The sequence below is a fragment of the Vulpes vulpes genome, chromosome 1 (assembly GCF_048418805.1).
Source record: "Vulpes vulpes isolate BD-2025 chromosome 1, VulVul3, whole genome shotgun sequence".
In the NCBI taxonomy this organism is placed as follows: Eukaryota; Metazoa; Chordata; class Mammalia; order Carnivora; family Canidae; genus Vulpes; species Vulpes vulpes.
Window position 1 is genome coordinate 114,001,430 of NC_132780.1, and position 25,694 is coordinate 114,027,123.

Sequence of the window (25,694 nt, forward strand, 5' to 3'; positions counted from 1 at the left end):
CTACTTTCCAAGCCCATAACACCAATGTTTTGTGCTGTTTAGATGCATAGGCTGTGTTGGTGGCTTTTCTAAAGAACACACAGCAGAATGCTGGCTGGGAGAGGTGGACAGGAATTGGAGATCTTCAAGAGGGTAGCCCTCGAAGCTTGGTAGGTCGCCAGGTGAAGCGCCAGATGAAATTGAGTTTTAGGTAGGGTGCAGTACATCTGAGTTTGCCGGTCTCCGTTGGTGTTGGATGTTCCACCATCATTATTAATAGTGCCCTGTTTGGTCCTCCAAGGTGTCCTCGTCTGGAATCGCCACCCTGATTTTAGGCCCCCTAGAGTGGAGAATAGCGGAGTGATGGATGGGAAGCAACAAGACTCTAGAGTGAAGAGGGCTCAGGGGAGAATTATTTTATGAGAGTACATGCTGTACAGAGTTTTCCTTAAAAGGCTTCATATAGTGCTCTCTGAAATACCTTGCAGACTTCCTTCTGACGCACTTCTCGACATCAGTTTATTTTTCTTTGGTGCAGCTTTTATGGGGCCAATGTGTCTCCACGCAGGCTGGATTTCTTTGAGACTCACGGGCAGCAGTGCTGCTTGTATGTGTGATTCATGCCTGGACAGATTGGCTGTGAATGGGGTGATAAGAATAGAGAGAAGCACATACCAGTAGACCACACTTCCTGTGCACAAGCCTTTGAATACTGCATTTCACTGTCTGAAATAGCATTCATCTTCAGGCTGGGATCATTTATTCCCTGTGGAATTAAGCAATAGCACTGGCAGCAGAAGAAACTATTTTGGGAAAGGGATGTGGGAGGAATTTGGCTGTGTATAACAGGCTAGGCGTAAGTACCTTCCGTGGTTCCACACTGTTCCCCGGAGCCCTGGTAAGTGGGAATTGACAACCTTCAGATAATCCCACGTGTAACTAATGTCCAGGGCAATGTATACATGCTGTGATCTCCAAGGGTCAGTAAAGATGGAGTTTAGAGGCTTCAATTTAAGTCCCCTAAATGGCAGAAAGAGAACTTTCCTTTGGAGATTAGCATTAGCTTCTAATGCAGATGCTGTTGAGAAGGAGTAAAATGTAACATCTTGCTCTTGTCCCCCTCCTTACACCTGCCCTTTCAGGTGGTTTTTGCATTTTCCCATGTAAACTTACCTCTATCCTTGGTGAAGTTTAAAATAAGGCAGTGAATGCTGTGTGCCCCCCCCCCATTCCCTCCCCATAAAGCTGAGGTGGGTAGGACTTGGCAGCTGGTAGCAGCTGTGAAGATAAATAGGCACCGGGGCTCCTGGATGGACGGGGTGCAGAAGGCGTGGGATGAGGTTTGCAGCTATGAGTGTCTGCTGTGGGACGAGGCCATGAGGACGGAGCTGCAGCTGGAGGCCAGAAGTTCAGGCAGTGAACAGGAGGTGGGGGCTTACAGGAACCAGTGGAATTAGTCCTTTTGATCAAGCTATTGTGTTTGCAGGGGTGGGGGTGGGGCATAGAAAAGTCAGATACAACTTAAGTGACTTCTATCTTGTCATTTAATTAGTCTACTTATGGAAGCCAGGGAACTGTGTTGGTCTGTTTCTATTTAACTTTGCTGTTGGATAGTCCTTCAACTGACTGCCTTCAGAATTTTGTCTTTACAAATCAGCTACAATTAGAAATTGAAAACAGCACCCCAGTGCTACTTTAAAATTTTCTATTTTGTTACTACTAACCAGTTTGGAAAATGTTTTTCTATGGAAGGCTTTTAAATTCTCTTTTCAATGTGGTAGTTGTCATCACAACAGATTGTTTTGTTATTTTAGTATTTTTCTTTCACTTTGGCCTTGGGATTGATGTGAGAGGCAGAGATGTTAAGGTTCCCCACTCCAAATAGTGCTGTCAGGGCTTAGGCTAAACATTTCATAAATTATATCCTTTGCTCACAAATATATAGTGAATTTACTAAAGTCAAAACCATAAATATCCACTTGTTTTGTATGGGGTGCTTGGTGAAGTGCCAGTAACTCATACCTTTATAGACATCAATGGCCTATATACTGATTTTTTTAAGCAAATGAATTATCATTTTTTAAAAAGATTTTATTTATTTATTCATGAGACACACAGAGAGAGAGGCAGAGACACAGGCAGAGGGATAAGCAGGCTCCATGCAGGGAGCCCGATGCGGGACTTGACACCCGGGGTTTCCAGGATGAGGCCCTGGACTGAAGGCGGCGCTAAACCACTGAGCCACCCGGGCTGCCCCATGAATTATCATTTTATTTTCCAGTTAAATGAGTCAAAATGATCTCAGAATCTGAAATACATTGATGTCTTTCTATCTGGACATGACATGAAAAGTTTTTCATTTTTATGCAACATTTCTACTTCTTCATAATTTTAATTACTCACGTGAGAAGTTGATGGAAAAGACCTTTATCTCGTGACAAGAAATAAGAAAAGTATTGAAAATTTTGAGGTATGTCAAATAAAATATTGAAAAAAAATTCAAGGAGAAATGTTTTTTAACTTAGAAGATTCTTTAGCATTTTTCTTTCGTGTCTGTATCTCTAGGATGCTAGAGAATTAACTTTAAGCGCAACTGTTAAGTCAATAGTGATGAAAGAACTAGGTATGTTGGAGGCAGAGAGGTAGAGAAGGAAAGAGGAGGGAAGATATTTTAAAAAGGAGATTGAAGGAAAACCTTTGAAGTGTTCAGAGAAATGATAAATATCAAGAAAAGGCTTTCCGAGGGCTGCCACATGGTAGGATCAGCAATGGGACATTCAAGGAGAGAGGACGGCCAGAATTGAGTTTGGGAAGAAAATCAGGCCTTTTTCACCTGGGTTTCATATAGATCCTTAAACGCACCCAAGAGAGATGATGGAAACTCATCACCGGCCTGCCGTCTGTGGGTTGACCTGTGGGATGAAATCGCCAGTGGTCCCAGCCTCTCCAATCTTTTTATTCGTGATTGTGTGTGTCCTCACACTCCCTGACCTCCCCCTCTTCTGCGTTCTAGGAGAGACAGCGTCTGGAGACCATCCTCAGTCTATGTGCTGAATACACGAAGCCCGACAGTCGCTTGTCCACTGGCACCTCCGTGGCAGATGTGCAGAAGATCAATAAGGAGCTTGAGAAGCTGCAGCTGTCGGACGAGGAGTCCGTGTTTGAAGAAGCCATGGTGAGCCCTGACACCAGGTACAGGTGCCACCAGAAGGCTTCTCTCCATGACGCCGACTTGCCGGTCTTTGGGAGCATCGGTCAGAGCAGTGCCAGCCTCCTCTCCCCCAGGAGCATCAGGAATGATGACCTGCTCAGGGACTTCACATCGGCCTTTCTGAAAACTTCCAGCGAGTCTGCTTATCTTAGTATCCTACCAAAGGTAAAGGCGACAAAGCAAAAAGACCAGGATTTAGGGCGTGGGGCTTGGCATCTGCATTGGCCTAGAGACTAGAGGTTTTACCTTTACTTGCTTTCCAAAATGTTCTCAGTGAAGCTTCGATTTAAGAGGTCATTAGCTAAACAAGGTGCAGCAAATTAGGGTGTTTACCATAAAGTAACAAATGTGCCCCAGAAAAAACTATAGCTGAACAGAAAAGTCAAAAGAAAGAAGTTTCTCTTCTTTCTCTGCCCCCTCCCAGTTGTACACCTGAGAAATAAACACAAAGTGTCTTACCTGCCTTCTTAATATTTCTGTGCATATATGGCGATGTGTTATTTATCTATGGTCTGTTACTCCGATGAAGACCCGGATGCACCTGTTTATGTCCCCTATATATGCACACACACACATATATAAACATACAGTGTTCTGCTCTTTTTCTTTTCCTCACTAAATATCTGAACATCTTTGCATTTTAGTATACACAGCTCTGCCTCATTCTTTTTAATAGCTGACTAGTATTCTGTTGTTTGGAAATACTATGTAAACTGTCCCTAGTTTTTTTTACTAATAAAATCTATAGGCAGCAAATAACTGTGCAAATGTATCTGCAAGATCATTTACTAAAATTGGAGTTGCTGAATAAAAGGATTTTTATATTATTCATTTTTTCAAATATTTCAATATTTTCAATATTATTCCAATATTATCCCAATATTTATATTGGAACATAAATTAATAAGAATATTGAATATTTATATTCAATATTATTCCAATATTTCCAAATTATACATTTCCAGGTGACACTTTCACTAACAGTTTATGAGCACACCTTGTTCTGCATTCACTTGGCCAAGGCTGTATATTATCATAATTTTTTAATATGCTAAGTTAATTGGTGTTTAATTTGCTTCTCTTTAATTATGCACCTTTTCATATTTTCAGTTGTTAATTTGTATTTTTGACCCACTTGTTCATGTTCTTCACCCTTTTTTAAAAATCTTCTTATCTTGTTTTTACTAAGTAATATGAACTACCTATAAGGAAAGTAGCTTTTTTCATGAGCGGTCTTCCCCTTGACTTTACTTGTGATCTTTTTTAGAGGTATAGGAGTTTAAGATTCATATGTAGTTATAATTATTGCTTAGTCTTCTGGTTGTATAATGATTTCAAAATGTCCTTCAAATTTGAGGATTTCTTAAATGGAATTGAAGGATAATCTTTTGATGTTACTTTTTTCACCTGTGTGTGAAAAAAATTTTTTTTGAGACAGAGTGTGTGCAGGCATGCAAGTGTGTGACTGGAAGGCAGAGGGAGGGGAGAGAGACAATCTTAACCAGGCTCCATGCCCAGCTCAGAGCCCAGTGCAGGGCTTGATCTCACAACCCTGAGATCATGACCTAAACCAAAATCAAGGGATCAAGAGTCAGATGCTTAAGTGACTAAGCCATCCAGGCACCCCAAGAATCTTTTTTCTATGAAATTAAAATAAAAAGTCTTTTGCCTCTTATCTAGAAAGGATTTAAGAGAGCTGCAAGAAGACATAAATTTTATTGAGATAAAATTAACACACCAAAAATAGTAATTAGGAGGGGGAAAACAGACACCATAATCGCAATAATTTATTTATTTGAATAAATGGGATTAATTAAGTAAGTAACTCTGACCATGAAGGTCCATTCTGAGATTCTTGGCAATTATAGCCAAAGAATCAAAACCACCAAAAGATTCATTAGTTAAGTTTTTGTTGTAGGAGGAGGACACAAACTGATTAAGAGAAAGACCTTATCTTGGTGCTAAATTCTGACGTTAGTTTATTATCACCTGGAGTAGTATTCAGGGGGAGTTTGCATGTTGGTTTTGACTTTTTCACTCCATGTTCCTTGGAAGACGTCTGTGTCTGCCTTCTGAGTTCTCCCATCATCAACATCAGGACTCAGAAACGTCCGGTCCTTCTTTCTCCTAATGACCACGTTGACCTTACTCATTCTCCATGGAGAATACTTCTGAATAGGACATTTGTCTCTACTGCCAGAAAGTTGTAACTGTTAGAATCTAGGATGGGGGGCGGAATCAAAAGTTGTTTGTGTTCAGGCAAAGTAAATGACCCGCCGTTTGAAAACTTGAGCTGTTTTCAGCAGCCACTAGGGTTCCTTTGAAGTGCTTGGCTTCCTTTTCATTTAAAACCCTTTCCCATTTCTTCCATCATGGGCAGCTGCCAGATTTTTGTTCAAGCAGTGAGCTGTGTGTCTCTCTTTAAGGACAATCTTTTGGGAGGCAGGTTTCTTCCTGAAGAGGCCTGGGACAAGAGAGCCGCTGGCGTGTAAATGGGCAGATGATGGCAGATGTTTTTAATTGCTCAAATATGCTTTTGTGGAAAAGGAGGCCTCTGACGCTTAGAGCAGCCTCTGTTGCAGCAAGACATATAAGACTGTGCATCCTTTAGAGACAGGAAATGTCAAAGGCGCCTCTGGTTACCACGCAACAGCTTAGGCAGAGAGTGAGGGAGGGGGATGCATTCCAAGGATGGAGGTTTGCATTTATGACTTTTTGGAGACAGATATATGTTACCTCAGGACCGATAGGAGAATGTTTTATTAAGTCCTGACCATTTGTTTTGGATGCTTTCCTTCTTAGTAATCTGCTGACTCAATTATTTCCTTAGCAAAGAACAGGGTCCATTATTAATTGATCTAAGGATCAATAGAGAAGAAAGGAATGTGACAAACACTCTAAGCTGATTTAAGGAAGCAAAGATTGTAATGATTTTTAGGAAACTTGAGGTTTAGCATTCTGGAACTTGTTTTACCTAACATTTACAGATACAGATGACCTTGGAAATATGCTTATTCTATTCTATTCTATTCTATTCTATTCTATTCTATTCTATTCTATTTTTTTAGACATTTATTTATTTTAGAAGGAGTAAGAGTGTAGTGGGAGGGAGAGGGAGAGAAAATCTCCAGCAAACATCCCACTGAGCGCAGAGCCCGACACAGGGCTCGATCTCATGACCCTGAGATCACCACCTGAGCCAAAACCAGAAGTCAGATGCTTAACTGACTGAGCCACTCAGGCTCCCGAAAATGTGATAATTTTAATTGGCTTTTGTGAACCTGTCTTCTGCCACCTGAGATGAAAGCTGAGAGTAGTTCACTCGTCTCTCTTTTTTCCTGTAGCGTTGGGATGTAAGCAACATACACAGTGCTGTGTACGTTTATGTACAGCATTGTGACCTTACTTACAAATATTGTGAAATGATTACCACATTTAATTTAACTAACATCCATTACTTCATATAGTTATTTGGAAAAAAAAAAAAAAAGCTCTTTTACTTGAGAACTTTTCCCCTCTTCTCTCTGAGTAATCATTCTCCGCTGGATTGCCCTCACACTTGCACACATTGCAACTTCCTCTGATTGCAAGGAGTTTCCAAGAAGATATCGGGGGGGAGGGCGGGGAAGTAGATAAAAAGTTTCCTGTTCCTACTGTCTCTCCCCTTTTCTTTGTGGAGATAAGGTGCCCTCATGGCATATTTGGGGATCCTCGTACATGTGTAAACAATATTCTCATCCCGCTCCATTACAGACCATTTAACATTTTAGAATCTCTTTAGAAGATCTTGCTCTTTATAAATAACAAAAAAGAAGAACCATTTCCTACATAGCATCGATTGCTATAAACAGCCTCTCAAATAGTCTATAATCAAATATGCCTACTGTGATAAAGTTTTTAGAAACTTTGAGTTAGGAGTGGCTGGGTGGCTCAGTAGGTTGAGTTCTGACTCTTGATTTCAGCTCAGGCCATGATCTCATGGTCATGGGATCCAATGCAGAGATGGGCTCCATGCTCAGTGTGGAGTATGCTTGTCCCTCTCCCTCTGCACCTCCCCCCACTCATGGGCATGGGGGCACAAGCAATCTCTCTCCCTCTCATAAATAAATAAATAAATAAATAAATAAATAAATAAATAAATAAATAAAATCTTCAAAAGAAAGGAAGAAAGAAACTTTGAGTTAGACATTTATAATCACCATTGTCACCTTTCTTCACCTTCCACTTGTTTGGAAGGTGTAGGGTTTTGCAGACTGTTCAGCTTTTGTTTTGTCTTAATGCTTTACTTCCACAAGTGAGAGAGATATTTTTAAACCATGTTGGCAGTTGAAACCTAATATGAAATGTTAGCTCAACAGGATACTGGCCTTCTTGAGGCTTTCCTGCTAGGATGACACGTCAGTGGTTTTGGAATGCCATTCACTCTTACAGGCCTTCCTCACGCCCTAAAACGGGCACCTGAGCATTAAGACAATGGGATTCATTGTCTGTGATAAAAAAGTCAGCGGTTGTTTTATTAATTGGTAAGATACTGCATATAAGACGGCAATTAAAAGTCTAAGTGTCAAAATTTAGAAGGCCTGCGTACTTCTGCTAATCAGCCTGAGATCCTGTGACATCTCAATTGTTTAATCTCCTTAAGGCGCAGTGGAGTAGGATAAAGAATAAAGAATATGAATAAAGAAATGCCACATGCTGGTTATCTTCTTGATGTTATTTTCAAGGTATTAAATAAATTAAATGAACTTAGTGAGGCATACTAAATGTTATTGATCTCTTTGGTTAATATGAATATTCTTTGCCCTGACTAATGAGTAATCTTCAATAATTTACTTATCCAGGCTGCTATTTTTAATGTCCAAGTATGAAATTATTTCATGGTTAACTTACTAATGCCAAGAAATTACATCTTTTTCAAGGAGAGATAAAAACTGAATAAATAATGTGCCAATACCCCAGCATCCTTTGACTTACAGAAAGACTGATCTCTAGAAGGCAATATCTAGAATAACTAATTCTAGAAAGAATTCCTGAAAGAAGAGGCTATTTTGAATTCACTGTTCTCTCTTCTTAAAACAATAGGCAGTCCCATTTTGGCTGGTATCTGATCCTAAATATTCCTTTCTTCCCTGGGCATTTGTCAAAACTCTGTTCAGGGTTGGAAGTCTGTTCTCTCTTACTTAATTTCTTTCCTGACTTTCTCATTCCTTGCCAAGGAACTCAAGCTTTTTTTCTATGCAGTGATTTTGTGAATGATGACCAGTGTCCTATTTTGTGTCCCAAAAGCCCAATGGCCCAGTAGTGGCTTAAACATTATACAGGAAGAAGGTCCTGTAGGATAAAGACAGTAAGTAATGTGCAAGCACAAGAAGTGAAACATGAGTTAACTTCATATTAAGTGTATAGTTTTCACTCATTTTGGGAACCACCAAAGTAATAAGGCCTGTATTGTCTTGATTCTTCACTTTATGGAACATTGCGGTGAGAGGGGCCAAGAGCATTATACCTACTTTTCCACAGTGTGTTGGAAAGGAAACAAATAAGCAAGAATGCACTCATTCACAGAAAATCCAGGAGGTGGGACCCAGGAGGATGGCTAGAGATTCAGAAGACTGTTGTAGGAGCTATGCTCACTCAGAGATGGGAGAGAATATGGGGCTTGGAGTGAAGGTAGCAGCATGCCCAAGAGATTCTTGAGGAAGATGTCAAAAGTCTTGTATAGCTTTTAGTTCTTTGCTGTGCCAAACTTTCTCTATAATCTTAGAGAAGTCGCTCCAATCTCTATGGACCACAACTTCCTCAACTATATGACCTCTTAAAAAATATGAATGGTGAATTTAAGTTGATTTGTATGAGGTAACTTACAAACCTTACTGCTGAGGATTTGTGGGAAAATGCAGAATTGCAACTGAACAATCACCAGGATGCTTTTAGAATCCAAAGAGGTATGGAGTCTTTGAAACAAGAGACTTACTACTGGTTTATAAATTGGGAGATTCTGGAATTGAGGTGTGAATAGCCCTTTTCTGTGTTGATTAATTGCAGACCCCAGAGGGTATAAATGAAGAACAAAGGATTCAGGAGTTGGCAGCAATGGAGGAGACCCGGATAACAATTCTAAATAACCTCGAAGAACTTGAACAAAAAATCAAAGACATAAATGACCAGATGGATGAGTCTTCCAGAGAGGTATAAACCAGGAGTTGATTTTTTACCCCTCCCTTGTTTCTCACTTTCCTCTAGCTTAAGAATATTACTGCCCATTAAGGCATAGACTTTGGAAGCAGAATAGAAATCAACAGTGAAATAATATTTTTTTCAGTGCACCCTGTATAGGGTAAAAATAACTTTTTTAAAAAAAATTTCTTTTTCCTTATCTTTTTTTTCTTAAGTCAGATGAGTCAAACATATGAAGCCATTTTTTATGTACTTTGGATATAATCAATTTTGTCTTGGGCAGCCCCGGTGGCTCAGCGGTTTAGTGCCGCCTTCAGCCCCGGGAGATCCAGGATCGAGTCCCACATCAGGCTCCCTGCATGGAGTCTGCTTCTCCCTCTGTCTCTCTGTCTCTATCTGTCTGTCTGTCTGTCTCTCTCTCTCTCTCTCTCTGTGTCCCTAATAAGTAAGTAAAATCTTAAAAAAAATGTTTTTGTCTTAAGTAGTGTATGCTTTCTGACTTGCTATAGATTTGTCTGTCAGCTGAGGTGTCCAAGTTCAAATCCAACAGTTTCCTGAGTATGCTTACTATGAGCTGGACATCATGTTGGTACTATAGAGGGATTTATATATGAATCAAACATAGACTAGCTTTCTAGAGGTTTGCAAACCAGAGAGGAGACAGACACATTGTCCATTACTATAATAGGAGAAAGGGGTAATTTTCATACTATCTCCACGGAGCAAGTAGGAGCAAATGCTTCTGCCTAGCATGTGTATACTCACAGATGATGCAGATAGCTATAAGTAGAAGGGGACTGCTCACCTGTCATCTTATACACAGACCCTGGACGTCCCTCCTGCTGGCATTGCTAAGAATGCATCACTTGCATGCTGGGCCGGGTGTAATTTTCACTTCCCATGCTCTGTGGACAAACAAAGACAGACACAGCTGCTCCCAAGATGGTTTGTGCTTGAGCCTGAATCTGAGCAAATAGGTCAAATATTATGGAGAAGTTAGTAGAAAAGGAGTTATAGTAGAGAAATTAAATGATAGGTAGATTTCTTAGTAAATACATTGTGGGCTGTCCGGCTTTCTTATATAGGAATTTTGAGTCTCACCTGGACTCTCCAGGGTGCTCTCTAGATCCCCCAGTCCGACTGATACGATAGTACCTTTTGAAATTTGTAGTTGTTAAAAATGCACTTCTAAAGTGGGCAGTTGAGAATCTCTCTGAAGGTGAAACACCTCTGAGCTTTGTTTTGTGTCCTCAGTTGGATATGGAATGTGCTCTTTTGGACGGAGAACAAAAATCTGAAACAACTGAACTTATGAAAGAGAAGGAAATTTTGGATCATCTAAACCGGAAAATAGCAGAACTGGAAAAGAACATTGTTGGTGAAAAGACCAAGGTAAAGGAAAAGTATATTCGAATGCAATGTTTATGAGCAATATGGTGATTCCATTTGGTCAAATTTAAATGTTGTATGAATTGCCGTGGTTTTGGATTTGTGTGTCATGTTCCTGGAGACAGTGGTTCTAGAGGAAAGCCTTAAGATGAGGTAAGTTCTTCACAAAGAACTGTCAGTGACCCAGCTGCGGATGCTAAGAGAGTAGAGCCCATTGAACTTTCGATCTGATATTCATGGCAGCTAAATCTACTTGAGATGAGTGACTTGCTTTTTTTTCCAGCAGCCTTTCTGCTCTTCTGATTGTACTGTGTTTTTTAAAGATTGTTTTCAGCATGCTAAACTTCTTAACCACTGGTATCCTATGGGGATGACTTAAGCATATTCATATATGGTTGCCTTTTTCCTTTTCATTTTTCTGTTTATTAAGACTTTGAATGGGAACCATTCATCTCATCTGTCTTGCCTTGCCATTGTCTTCAATGCAAGAGCACTGCTCTTTGACAAATGCATTGGAGTTGACAGGGAATCCTCGCACACTGCCAAGTGGAAAATAGCCATGAAACACAGTTGTCACTTACCTTGAAAAAGGTCTTACACATACATTTCAGCTGCAACCTGAATGTTGGTGGGTATCTACTAGGGAAAGTGGGAAAAATTAACTACAATTTTTAGAATTCAGGGTAGTTGTTGGTTTTTTTGTTTGTCTATTTATTTGTTTCCCCTGGGAAATATTTTACTCACTCTTCTCTCACATTCTGAGTTAGTTGCAGCTAAACTAAGCCTAAAATTAAAAAATGAAATTCCAGTTTCGGAGGGAAGAAGCAAATGAACTTAACACATTCTTCCTTGTATACCATCTTCTACACTAAGCTGAGAAAAAGAAAAAAATCACTTTGAGTAAGTTCTAGTGGGTAGTATGTGAAAAGGATTTCTACTGAATGCGGCCTCCTTTTTAGGCTCTTCTTTGTTTGGGACCCTATAAATAAGGGCATTTGATCTTGGTGCCAGAGAATGAGCTCAAAGTGATATTGTCAGAAATTGATGTCAGACTAATAGCTACACATCAATTTCTTGGTTGCCTGCTTGTCAAGATTAACTACACAGCTTTTTCACATTAAGTTTTATGTCCATTCCTTCTAGTTCCAGACTTTGAAATAGTAAAGAAACCCATTTGGGTTGTTGGTATATTTTTTTTTAAAAGCTTAAAACGAAGTCAAAGGATTGATTGTCTAGATCTGCAGTAGAGGCTGATTCTGCTTTTTCAAAATTGAGCATGGGTATAGCAAGAAATTGTGGGAAGTATTAGAAGTCTTTGTTTGGGGTGCTTATTAGTATTTATTTTTATATCATACTGGAAAACTTGTGGGACATAGGAATGGGTATCATGTTCTCCATGAACCTTCCTCATGGATGTAGTTATTTATTGTTGTATAACACACACGTGGCATGGCCTGCAAATTCTATTTGTCTCTATCATTAGCATGAGACACAAAAGTGAAGCAAGCCATGTCAAAGCTTAATCCCATCTCCCAGAGAAAATTGTGTTATATTCTGAGGACCTGAAGGAGAGGTGGGACTCCCGGAATGTGGGCAGAAACAAGAAAGGAGGCCACCTCCATCCTTCCTATTATTGTTTTGGTAAGCTTGACAGAGGCTGTGCATAGGAGAGGGGACGGTGGGGGCTAGAAGTTTAGGACTGGCTTGTGCAGCTGTTAGAGGATTCGTTGGTCTTAGAAAGTGGGATTATTGTCTGTCATCACATGGTATAAAAAGTGGCAGAAACTGGCTTTGGATTAGAGCTTCCAGAGAAGGACAAGGGAAGTGGAAACAGACTGGACTAGATGACCTTATACATATTTTGACAACCAAACTCAAAGAGAGACTCGATACCACTTGGCAGCATTACTATACTTTTTAAATAAACTTATACCAGTTTAAGACATGGCTGTTTCACGCTTTTATTCTGTTCAGACCTCTGGTCTGTTTTCCTCCCACTATGATGACCTCACCACCCACTTCCCTGAGAAACCAGATGTATCCTATCCTTCACAATGAAGGAGGGTTCTCTCCACCCCTCAAAGATAAGTGCCTTTGGAGGTACTGTGGGTGTCATCCCATCCTACTGTCTCAAGGTCAGCTCTCCTGTACCCCCCCCACCCCAGCCTTCCCCTCCTTACTGGACTGTTACTGCCAGCATATCAACATTATTTTTACGTTTTATTATTATTTAAATATAAACTACCTTCCAGCTATTGCCATATCTCATTTCTCTTCGTTGTAGCCATGCTTTTCAAACAGTGTTTCCGCTATGCTGCGAGGTCTCTTCCTCAGTTCCTAATTACCCATCGCCCCCATTACGGTCGGCTTAGACCCCCAGTATTCCATCAGAAGTGTGTCTCTTAACATCTAAGTACTGCCAGCCTACTGCATTTTTTTAGTTCTCTTGCAATCAGACTTCCTGGGCAGCATTCAAGACCGGGAACAGATCTTTTTCTTCATACTTGCCTCTCCCCATCCACCATTTGGCCTCTGGATGCCTCCTCTTCTGGTTCCCCTTCTCTTTCTCTTCCCCATTCTCTCTGACTTTTCCAGCTGGGTTCCCTTTGCTTGTTCCTCTACCTCTATAAAACCAGTTGCTAGAGTGTTTGTCTCTGATGTGAACCTTCTTCTCTCGTATCCTCACATTCTTTTATAGCCATGGCTTCCCATGACCTGTATACGCTGGTGACAGTCAAGTGTGTCTGTAGCCTCCAACACTTTCCTGAACTTCTGACTCATCTCCTGTAGTCTACCTGACATCTGCACTCAGACATTTCACAGCTACTGCCGACTCAATGTTCGTAATGAACTCTTGATCTTCTCCCCCTTGTCTTCCACAATTCACCTCACCCCCACCACCAATCCTATTCTTCCTCCAGTGTTCCCAGTCCAGGAGACGGCATCTCCAGCCACCTCTATATCCAAATGGAAACCTGGAAGTAGACCTTGACCTTCTTTCTCCATCACCTTCACATTAAGAGCTCTCAGTTAGTTTAGCTTCTCTGCATCTCCACTAACAGCGTTCTATTCTAACCCATCAGAATCTCTTCTTTACTTCCATTCCCATTTGCTTCCCTTTAGCTCATTCTCTTCACAACAGCCAGAGCGATTTTTAAAAATATATAAATTAGGTCACTTCACTCTGCTTTGTGTTCCACCATATTTTATATAAGTTTTATGTAAATCTTAATTCCTGACTTGTCGCGTGCCTTTGTCACTCTCCCCTCCTTCACACAATGTACATGGTGACTTTCTTTCTATTTGTTTAAAGAGCTTCCCACCCCCACCCCCTACCAGATCTGTTTCCTTGCAGATCTGCTTCCCACGCCCGGAATTCCCTTCCCCAAATTCCATATCTTGTTGGTTCTGTCTTTCAGGGCTGAGGTTCATTGTTAGCTTTTCAGAAAAGCCCTTTCAGTTCTTTCCAGTTCAGATTATGTTCTCCCTGTTGTTCTTTTAGTCCTTGTACAAACCATATTTCATACTTCACATTTATTTGGGGCTTGTTAGATATGAGTGTCCCTCTCCAGCATGTAAAATAGAGGAAGGCACTGCTACCCACTGTTTACCCAGCTTACAGCACTAGAATACCACCCAGTATGCTTCAGGAATATTGTCCCTGGATCTCCTGCTAACAGCAAGCCCAGGCGGGCCCTTAACAGAAACATTGAGCCAAACACCTGCTCAAGAGCTACGTGCTGCCAAGTTCAGGCCATCTGGGATGGTGTGCTTCAGTACACATGCCAGTGGGCTTGTAGTCACACTGCCAGTTGAGCCAGAGTGTAAGACAGAAGGAGGAAGTGGCCTTTGCCCCTTTGGATCTCGTTTCCTTTTCCATACACCTGTTGCTGCTGTCAGATATAAACTGTGGAATGAGAAAACCAAAACCTGGAAAGATATCCCCGTCGGGCAAGCTCTGCTTCAGATGTCCATAGCACATCCTGTAAGCCTGGCCCTGCTTGTTGGATACAAGGCCTAGAGCATAGGAAGAGGGCTTACTAACACCTCAAATTTCAAATACCGATGTGAAATTATTGACATTGTTTCCTTGGCACTGGAGGCCAGGCTTTAGTACTATTTCTCTTATCTGATTTGGGAACTAGCATTCTATTTTACGTGTTTGGTATAAATTAATATACAGGTATCACTCACTTTTCAAAAGTTCACATTATGGTTGCCACACATTTACGAAAGAATTCCATTAGAATCTATCTTCACTAACCAAAAGAAATCCGAAGAGGATTTCCGCTTTTATGCAAAAAGTTGAGAAGTGAACATAGCCTTCAGTGTATGGATAGGATTCAGCATTTGTGCTGCCGTGAGCTGGTACAGGGGCAGCGTACACTCGCACCCTCAGCAGCCAGAGTGGTGCCATCAAGCTCCTTCCCCGGGAACTACAGCAGCAGCTCAGCATTAAGCAGCCACAGCTTCCAACTCTGGGAGTATCTGTGCTTGATCTCGCCTTGTTTATTCTGTACATCTGTTAGTGAGCAAGACGTGTCCTAAGGTATCAGGAAAGCCTAAGAGAGGTTATTTTGGAGGGTCTGGGAAGGCTTAAATTTTTTTTCCATATAATTTAATGGTAATTGCTTCTTCACTTTACCCCATTTTGGCTTAGGAAAGGTTTCATAGGATTGCTCAACTTTCAGATTCAGGGGGAAACCTGTATGTTATAGATGACTGCTATTTATTATATGCTACCATCAGTGATATAAACAACATAAAATATAGACAGCATATAAAATATGAACAACATAAAATATAGACAGTGTATTCAACTATATATTTATTGAACACGTTTGCAGTGGCTCCCTGAGCTGACTTTTCTCTGTCCTTAGGAGTTACACTGTCAAAAGCATCAGGAAACTCATTTCCATGTGGCTCTGAGCTAAATGCCACCTGCCTATTGTGTTTTCAGACAGTAGCCACATCACAAATAGAATCTATGAATATGGGTAAACCCTGAACAAACATAAGTATTTGACTTGAACATAAGTCCAGAGAGGATATTTATTTGATGAAGCAGTAATCACAGAGGCCATAGTGCTTTCCTGGGGTGAGTAAAAGGAGAGAGAATTGTTAACCTCTGTCCTAGTGAACTGATTCAGTTTAATGAGTTTGGCGACAGAGTGGAGAAGCCACCAGGACCATGAAGCGCCATTCTGGCAAAGGCCTGGTTGTGGACTTGGCTTCCCTTCTTGCCACTCCCCCATTCCAAGGCACAGCCCAGTTGGAGCAACTGCTGAGCAGGTGTGGACACATGCATTTGTTTATAGAGATTTTTCCCTGTCTTTTTTTTTTTTTTTTAAGATTTTCCCTCTGTCTTTGCCTCGTTCTGACTACAGTAAGAATTCAAAAGTAAAAATAGTTTTCCAATTTCCTCTCTTTATTATAGAGAAATTTCAATTTCCTCTAAGATTATTATCTGTGTCTCATCTCTGCTTCTTTGGCATGCAAAAATCAATAGCCAGTTGTACTGAAATTCAGTAAAATGGTTAAGGAAGGGCGCTGCATCTGTAGTCTTGTAGTAGAGTCTTTCCATTGCCCAGATGCTCATCATAAGGCTCAACCATTCTTTGTTTTAGGATCTGCCCTCGCACAGATAGATTATGGTATTTGTTGCCATCCTGGGCTGTACTTGTTTATAACTAAACAGGCTTAAAGGTATGAATTGAAACTTAAATCACTCTATGCCATATAATATGTGCCACAGTGAAATCTCAAGTTATTTGATTATTTTTCCTACAATAAGCATATATCATTGTATCTTAAATGGTTACATTTTATTCCCCATTATTATCTTGCCAAAGTACCTGTTACTTCCTCTCCATCCTCCCTTCAGAGCCAGGGGAAGACAGAGAGCCTGGCCCAGAATTCCTCAGCAAAGTGTTAATGCTTCTTGAGCGCAAAGCGTTTGCCAGGTCACAGTCAGTGTTCAGAGGGGACCCAGCCCTTCCCTTGCCTCTTTCTTACATTTCAAAGTTAACTCCCTGACTAGAGGAAGTAGAAGAATATCATGGGATTTGGGGATTAAATCAACAGGATTCCAGATTAGGGTTATTATTTTTTTTTTCTGGTCGTTGTTTGATTATACAAATCCCTAGGGTTCTGATTTTCCAGTTTTCTACACTAAAAATCCATCAATTGTGTAATTAAAATGCCAAAACTAAAGGAAATAAAATCCCAAAAAAGAAGTATAAGGATGTGCCTCTTTAGAGGCAGGCAGAGAATGAGTTCTCAGCTACCATTTGCTGACGCAAGTCCATAATCTTTTCTCTGCAATTCTAACATCTGAAAAGTTATATGGGGGGAAAGATCATTTTGTAAGATTAACACCAAAACTTAGTTGCTTGTAAAACCTGACTCTGACTGATATTCACACTTGTGTAAATATTCATAAGTAGCTGCAGAAATAGAAATGTGTTTGATTATAGGTACTGGCCCAGACCTTACTGGAAATTCCTTTTTTTTTTTTTTTTTTTTTTTTGGAAATTCCTTTTAATACATGCTGTAGGAACTATGTTACCTCTATAAAATTCACAATATTCTGAAATCTGGAACACATCTGGCCTTAAGAATTTCAGATAAGTGATTTTGGACCTAAAGCCACTAATTGCCTAATCTGTGAACCCCGTGAGGATGCCTACCTCCCAAGCCACAGGTTTTAGGAACTAGAAAGAAGGATATTTTCAGGATATAAGGAAAGGACTTTGGATCGACCAACCTCAGAAATTATGGCTTAGGTGCTATGAGTTTAAACATATCACTGCATCAACTCCAAACCTGACCCAATGTTTCATGAAACCCAAGTACTTAGTGCTGGGTTCTGTGCAACAGATTGAAAAATACAAAGATGGACCTTAAGTTTTAAGAAAATCTTTATTAAGCTAATAGAGTTGCCAGATTTAGCAAATAAATAAATAAATAAATAAATAAATAAATAAATAAGTGTGTATAGATCTTCTATGTACATCCTATCCTATATCTATATATATATTTATATATAATAATATATTTACATATGTAGGATGCTCAGGTACATTTGAATTTCAGATAAACAGTAATTATGCCCTAAGCATTATTTGGAACATACTTATATTAAAAGATCATTTGTCATTCATCTGAAATTCAAAAAAAAATTTTTTTTAAGATTTTATTTATTCATGAGAGACATACAGAGAGAGAGAGGCAGAGACACAGGCAGAGGGAGATGCAGGGTCCATGATGCAGGGAGCCTGATGTGGGACTCAATCCAGGACTCCAGGATCATGCCCTGGGCCAAACACAGGGGCCAAACCGTTCAGCCACCCAGGGATCCCCTGAAATTCAAATTTAACTGAGTGTCCTCTATTTTATCTGGCAGCCCTATAAGCTTATAAAGTAAGCATCTTTTCAGAGTAACCTTGAACCATCTGCTTGCCAAGTATAACTTAGATGTGGTAAAATTATTTCTTCATTGGTATTCAAGAATCTGTGTAATATTGAAATTCAGATAGAGCCAGCAACTTAATTTTCAGTTCCTTCCTTCAAAAATACAACTCAAAAGAGAGAAAACTTATGTTACTGTCTTTTAACCACACATCCAGCAAAATCAGTGGTCCTATGATGAGTTTTGGATTATTAAGTTCATTAAAGATTATTGGTGCTTCTTGTGAACAAGCTTAGATTGCTTAGGGGAAACCCATCCACACTCTTGATCATTTGTCTGACTAGAAGAGAGTCATTTTGCATCTGAACTTGAAATGTATCAGAATCTCACAGTCTACTCTTTGGTTTACTTGAGGCATTTAATATGAGTGTAAAAAATATGTACAATCGAGGTGTCACTTGTAAAAGGGACCTTTTATACTATGAAGTAAAGGCGCTAAGCCAAATGTTTTGAGAGCACTCTTCGGAGCCTTGTGTATTAATATCTTGTGTCTTCATTAAAAAAAAAAAAAAAAAGGAATAGTTGTTAATCGCCTTTGCCTCTCACATCAGCCTGAGTGGCTCATTCAGGGTTTCCTAACCTGGCTGTGTACGAGAAAACATGGCAGGATTTTTTTAAATGCTCATATCCCAGCCTTTGCCTCCTGGATGTCTGACTGAGTGGAGACTGGGGAAATAGTATATTTAAAAGCTCACCCAGGTATTTTTTAACGTGCAGTCAGGGCTAAGAATCACAGAGCTGACTGGACTGTACGTTGTGAGGACAGTGATCAGCCTTCTTCTTTTCTCTACTTACTCCCCTTATAAATATTTACTGAGTGAGTGAATAAACAACTCACCGTGGAAGCGAAGAGAAGCCTGATTTTATATACTGATTTCTGCTTTAATTTGCTGTGAATGATTTACCTTTGGTCATATATACACTTTAAGAACATCATTCTTAAACATTAAAAAAAAAAAAAAAAAAGGCAAAATCTGGCAGTGAATTTGAGACCCAGTTGGATTTTGCCAGCACATAAAGACAAATCAATACAAGAGCAGTGTTAATAGAAGCAGCCGTGTCTCTAGTGAAGTCACATTCTGTTCTTGGTTTTATAAATGCCCCCTTGTACCTCTGGATTTTCCTGGAGTGTTCTAATTCCTTATACTCTTGTTTTTCCAATAACGTTAAATCTGTTAAACTTATTAAAATTCATGAAATTCTCATTAAAGTTTAATAAATTTATTGAAAATTTAGTTTAAATTTTATTTAATTTAAAATTCATTAAAAGTCACAAGTACATTTGTTTCTTGAAAACAGATTTATGAATCCTAAAAGAAAAAGTGATGCTCACTGCCAATTTGGTGTTTAGAAAATATTGCTGTGCCTATAGTAATTAGAATAGATGAGTTTACCAGTTTCCATCTGGAGGAAGGAAGTAACACCCAATGTTCATGTTTTGCACATCAAAGGCAGGAATCCCTGAACCCTGAAATGCCATCGCAGAAGGTGATATTTTCGGCTCTAATTAACTAGTTGCCTAGAGCTAATTTTCCTTTGAAAACTTTCTGGGCGAAAAATAGAAAGTAGGAATATTCATTTCTTTCTGGCTTCAAGTTGGCCAACTTCTGGCTGGCACGAGAGTGATATCACCTCTCTGCTCCTCTGTGATTTATGGCCTGGCCCACCTGCCACTAGTTCTTTGATCCTTCCCCTTTACTTCCTTTGCCCTAGCTTTGGCCCCACTAAGCTTTTGCTCTAAGACCCACATAGTGGTCATAGCATTACCGGTAAACCAGAGAAGCTGCAGAAGGTTCTAATGGTGCACAATTCTTCTCACTGTCCCCTTATATGGAATCACAAGACATTTTGAGCACCTCAGAAGGAAGGCGCTATGTAAACATAAGTCACTTTCTACTAGTTATCTGTGCTTATCAGCAGTGATTTAAAAAATTGGGGGAATCAGAGGAATAGTTGAGCTATTTCTTCAGATAAGACTTGTGTTTTAGGCCAGTGCCTTTCCATATAATCAAATATCATATAATCAAATATCAATGTTTTCTGTCTGATGTAACTTTAAATTTTACAGTTTTGCTCATACAAGGTATTTAATGGGATTGGATAGTTGTTTGGGATTTTGTTTTTGTTTTTTGGGTGGTGTTATCGAACTTTTTTGAAGCTAGAATCTCAGCAAAATCCTGTGATACAGTTATCTAGAAATAGAACTCTTTTTGGGTAAAATTCTTCTGCTGTGCTGGGTGGCGGGCACTGAGGTGGGCACTTGACGGGATGAGCACTGGGTGTTATTCTATATGTTGGCAAATTGAACACCAATAAAAAATAAATTTATTATTAAAAAAGAAATTCTTCTGCTGTGTAAATAGGGCAAGCTCTGATCCACACAGAGAAGAAATAACACATTTCCTTTTCCAAGAGACAACCGGTATTCTGTATCGCTGTTTGTACTAAGGGAAAAAATTATTCATTCTGAAACTAAAGACTGAATCTTCCTGGTCCTGGCATATTCAGCTTTACTGTGAATGAACCCTTGATCATCCTTCCAGTCTGCGAACCAGGCCATGGCTCCTCTCTGACTCCTACACTCTAGGGTTGCCCGGGGGGCACAACTTGCTTTTGAAGACTGAGGAATCTTTCCGGATAGTCTGCAGAAGTTTAAGTTGCAGAAACATTTTTAGATTGACATATGAAGTAGGACTCTCAGTTTTATGACTTCCAGGTTTAATCATTTTGAAAGGAAAAAAAATGCGCTTTACACCTAAATACACATTTTTAAAATGCCCTTGACATTTGAAAATTCTCTGACAAAAATGGACACCTAAGTGAACTGATACAGGTATCTATGTCCTGTAGTTTTAGATTTAAATTATAGCCTCTTTTATAAAGAATCTAAAGACGGGTTTGGGAAATCATGGCCATTCGGATGAAGAAATTATAGTAAGTATAATTTTATAGGACTATTTCAGAGCTTCATCCCTTAAAACAAAAATCTTCTAAGCTTCTCTGCTCAAGCTCAGAAGCCAGTTTTATTGCTATCGGGGCACATCGAGTGAACAAAGCAAGGAGAGTAAGGTGGTGGTCACTGTACTTACAGAGGATCAACTCCGGGTAGTGCTTCATGAAGCACTTCCGTGTAGGCTAACAGTTACACCCCAGGAGAATCAGGTCTGAGATTTACTTCAAGGCTTCAGAGCACCATAAAGGGAACACAGGTTGGGAAGACAAGCACTAAAGAGGTTGAAGTATCATTTCTCAGTTGAAAAGGTGACGTGTAAGGCTGTGTAATCGCTGTCTTACAAGACTTGCCTGGTAGAGGCCAGAGAATGTCTAGGCCCCCTTGGAGTGTGTGGTTGAGGAAGGATTTGGTGTCATCTCCTCCTTTCTCTTCTATTTTCTGACACCTGGGTGTTCTCCTTCCTTTTTCTCTACAGTCCGTGTTTCAAGTATTTTCAATGTCAATCTAGACAAGTCTTCATCTCCACAGTAAATGTCACAAGTCGGCGTAGCCACATTGCATAACACGCCTCCCCTGCCTGCTTTGTCAGGGGTGCCTTCTTCCCTGCTCTCCTAGCCTTTGAATCCAATGCTCTTCTTAGAATCAGATTTTCTAATTGTTTAAGCTTCGAAGTTGGCCAAACAGCTAGACCTGTTTCAGATGATCAGGGTGTCCCCTTGTGTACCTGGCATGTGTACCTGGCATGCTTCTGGTCTGAGGACAAAATTACATTAATTTCCAAAGCCTGCTTAACAAGTGCCTTGAGCAGACTGGACCATGACAGTACTTGAGGAACGACTACTTTCCTTTGGTCCTTTGCCAAGGGACCCTCTGCAAGGCTATCTCGTAGATTTGGTTGGCATTTCTTTTGTCCTTTGTTGACCACTGACCAGCTTCTTCTGCTTTATAACATGGGGACAGGAAGGAGGGAAGGCAGGCAGCAAGGATGGAAGGTTGGGGGTCATTGCCAATACCCAGTGAAGTGGACTGTGTTTTGAGAATGCAGGAATGGGGCCCCCTTTTTTTTACTTTCACTTCCACCCCCTTATCTTAGTCACTAACAAGGTATGTTTCCACATCCATAGGATATCTAGTTTGTGTATATATATGTGTGTGTGTGTATTTACATTATCCTTGGGAAATGTTCACTAACGCCTGCCTTGGGTGTGAAGGTAATCTCTATTCTTCTATTTTCTGATTTCTGAACTTCAGGAGAAGGTAAAGCTTGATGCTGAAAGGGAAAAACTAGAGAGGCTTCAGGAGCTTTACTCCGAGCAGAAGACCCAGCTGGACAATTGTCCTGAGTCCATGAGGGAACAATTACAACAACAACTGAAGAGGGTCAGTAGCAAACAGGAATGCACCAGTTGTGTTTTTTTTTTGTTTTTTTTTTTTGTTGTTGTTTTTTTTGTTTTTTGTTGTTGTTGTTTTGGTGTTTTTTTCAATGAAGTCCCCCTTAACCTATGACTTCCTCCTTCACACGGCATAAATTTGCTTAAGTTCTGGTCGTTAGATACTTTTGAAATAGAAACTTGCATGCTGACAGTCTATATAGTATTTCGTGCTAAGCAGTTAAACAATTCTTTGTTAGAATCCTTTACCAATGTATAATGCAAGAACAGTTCTGGAGTCGTTCTTTGTAGCAGAAGAGAGCCGCTCCCGACACATAACTCACACCAAGCTTGTAGCCTGTAAATCAGCTGACATCTTTCCCTGCATTCTCTGCTGCATTGTGAGTACTGTTTGCCCTTGGATGTTTTTTCTCTCAGCCTGATTTTATACATGAGTCCAAAAAATTATCCTAGTCTCTGATTTGCTTCCCATCACCGCTCACTGCTTTTCTTTTTCTTTCTGCCTCATCTGCCTCATGGGGACACTGAACTTGTTTGCACAGTCACAGCAAACACCAACACCCAAGATGCAGGGCAGTGCCCTCAGCATCTTCTCAGATGAGCATCATAATTTTTTAGAGCTTAGCGCAACGTGGACTTTGTGGTGGGTTTTATCGGGTTATTCTCTGATCATTAAAGTTGGCGATGCTTAACATGGCCATGCTGGATATCTGCTGAAATGAGGCTTTGAGGTGGAGAGTTTCACAGGCTCTGGTAAGACCACTTAATATTTCAGAGCCTCTGAATGACTGGGTTGTTTGCTCTGAACAGCAGCCCCAATAAACTGTGACCCTGGGGAACAGTCTTGGATCTCTACAAGGATCTCTACATGATCTCTACAAGGATCATGTAATAGTAATTTGTGCTAATGATTCCATGTGGGTAGAAAAGAAGGCTTGTTTCATTCATGTTACTCTGTCAGGACCTTCTTGGGAGTGGGCAAGTGGAAAATCAGCTAAGGTAGCCCATCCTTGGGGATATTTAAGATGGCCTTTAATACAAAACCCCTTGATGCCTTGGAATATCACCAGGTTGTAAAAAATTACATTTAAAACTTTTCAGTGTATTACAGATGTTGAAAGCACCTAATAAATCATACCAAAGTCAACCAATAGTTGACCTGCAGCGTAATGATTTTAATATTTTGCCAAATAGTATCTTTCTTACTATGTTGGATCGAAAAGTCCCAACAACATTTCTTCCTCTTTACTCGTTTTATTGTATACAGCTGAATTTGTTGTAAGAAGATAAAACTTCCTGTCCTTCAGGGTCATAATTCTCTGGAAATCTTTATGATAAAAATAATTGGGAAAACAATAGCATTTGTGAGATTATTTTCGCTTGTAATTTGTATGTATGCTGGTTCACCAAAGAGACTGGGAAACTGGCTTTTATATTTGTTCGCTGGCTTTCAACTCTCCTTATCACTAAAGATTTTACACAATGGTCATATTACTTTATTTAGAGTTGGCAACAACTTCTGTATTTTGTTCTTCTCTGCCTCTGGTTATCCTGTTATTGCTTGTACTCTTCATAAACAGTGCTGCAAATAAAAATTGGTAAATTCTATGAATAACTGAGACTCAGATTGATATAAATAAAGACTGTTTATTCTAGCCTCTATAGGATAACTCATAAATGTACGTATGTTCTAAGGATGTCCAAAGGAGGACAGACAGTGATGCAGACAGTCTATTCCACTATTTCAAGGCAAAGACCCCTTCCTCTTCTTCTCCAAGCAGAGTGTAAAGTTCTTACTGTAAATCCCTCTCCTTGGGAGAGATAACTGGCTTGTAGTAGCCTCTGCTCACCTGCATTAAGAGGTCTACTAATTCTGTTTTACAAGGATGATGACCAGAGTAACCCTCCGCCAATCCCACAGCTTCATCAGTAAAAAGTTGACTTATTTCACGACAAGTCCGTTCATACTAGGAACTTCCTGTGTTACCACAGCTCATTTCCCTTCAGTCTTCAAACACTTCAGAATACCACTTCATTACAGAGCTTTCCCGAAGGCATTTAAACTAGATTTAGTAAAGGTGGTCTTATTACCACAAACTTCATTAGGGTGCAAGTCATACAAAATAAAAAATAAATGAAAGGAAGAACATCATTTTCTTAAACAGTGTGTTATCCCAAACACTTAAGCTGAAATGATGGAATGAGTTTTCTGTGCACAACACTGTGGACTTATGACTGGGCTTCTTATTTCTAATTCCCTGCTTTAGAGTCTGAATACAGCTTTCATCGGGAGGAGTTGTATATGGTTGATGGGGGCTCACCAGCTGAATGGTTCCCTGGGATGCAAGCATTGTGGGAAAGAAAGCAGAAGTTAAATGAGTCTTTTGTTTGCCAGGATAAGTTCCACTATTAAATGGAGGAGACACCTGGCTAGGCCAGTTTTCTTGTACTTTTGATACTTTACTCACCTGAATGGTTGATTTCAGTCTCTTGAGTCACACACACACACACACACACACACACACACACACTCAGTGATATCAACAATTAGGAGACCTTTTTTCTCCCTGGCTTTACAATCAGTTTATCCTTTAATCTTCGATAAGTCATTCAACTTCTGTGGGTCTCAGTGTCCTCCTATATGAAGTGAGAAGGTTGCACTAATGATTTCCATTGTGTTTTTCCAAACTCCATAATTGTGCAGTTAAAGTGTTTGACTTTAGAGCATAAGATAGAGAAACGTTAACAAACTCTGAGCCCCACTTAAATTTGTTTTCAAAGTTGACTTTGAGCTGTCATGACATTATTACTGTAATCTCTCCTGCCATACCACATCTATTCTCTCCTGTCCCTCTGCTAAGCACAAACAACAAAAACAAACAAACAAAACAACCCACAGAGGACTGCATGTACACTTCTTCCATATAAATTCTCAAAACAGTTATTGGAAAGAAGGAATTGCATTGAATTTTCTGGAGCGCAGCTGTTTTATGTCTTTTCACTTTTGGCCTTTGAGCTTGCCAACCAGTAGAGATTTGTAATGTTCCTTTTAGCGAGTGAAGCTTAGTTAACATTTTCATTCAACTAGTCATGCCCTTGATGTTGAGCTTCCTGTATATATTA

The 25,694-nt window shown here is 39.9% G+C and overlaps 1 protein-coding gene across 24 annotated transcripts in view; it reads left to right on the forward strand.

Moving 5' to 3' along the window:
- Positions 1-25,694, forward strand: part of PHLDB2 (pleckstrin homology like domain family B member 2) — a 217,427-nt gene that overhangs the window by 150,604 nt on the left and 41,129 nt on the right. For 16 of the 24 annotated variants that reach the window (XM_072722694.1, XM_072722705.1, XM_072722716.1 and 13 more), the window contains 4 exons: positions 2,993-3,355; positions 9,236-9,379; positions 10,622-10,759; positions 22,432-22,560. In XM_072722694.1, the coding sequence (XP_072578795.1) occupies positions 2,993-3,355; positions 9,236-9,379; positions 10,622-10,759; positions 22,432-22,560 (774 nt within the window). The remainder of the gene's footprint in view (positions 1-2,992; positions 3,356-9,235; positions 9,380-10,621; positions 10,760-22,431; positions 22,561-25,694) is intronic. The other 8 variants (XM_072722769.1, XM_072722779.1, XM_072722791.1 and 5 more) reach the window with 1 other exon arrangement.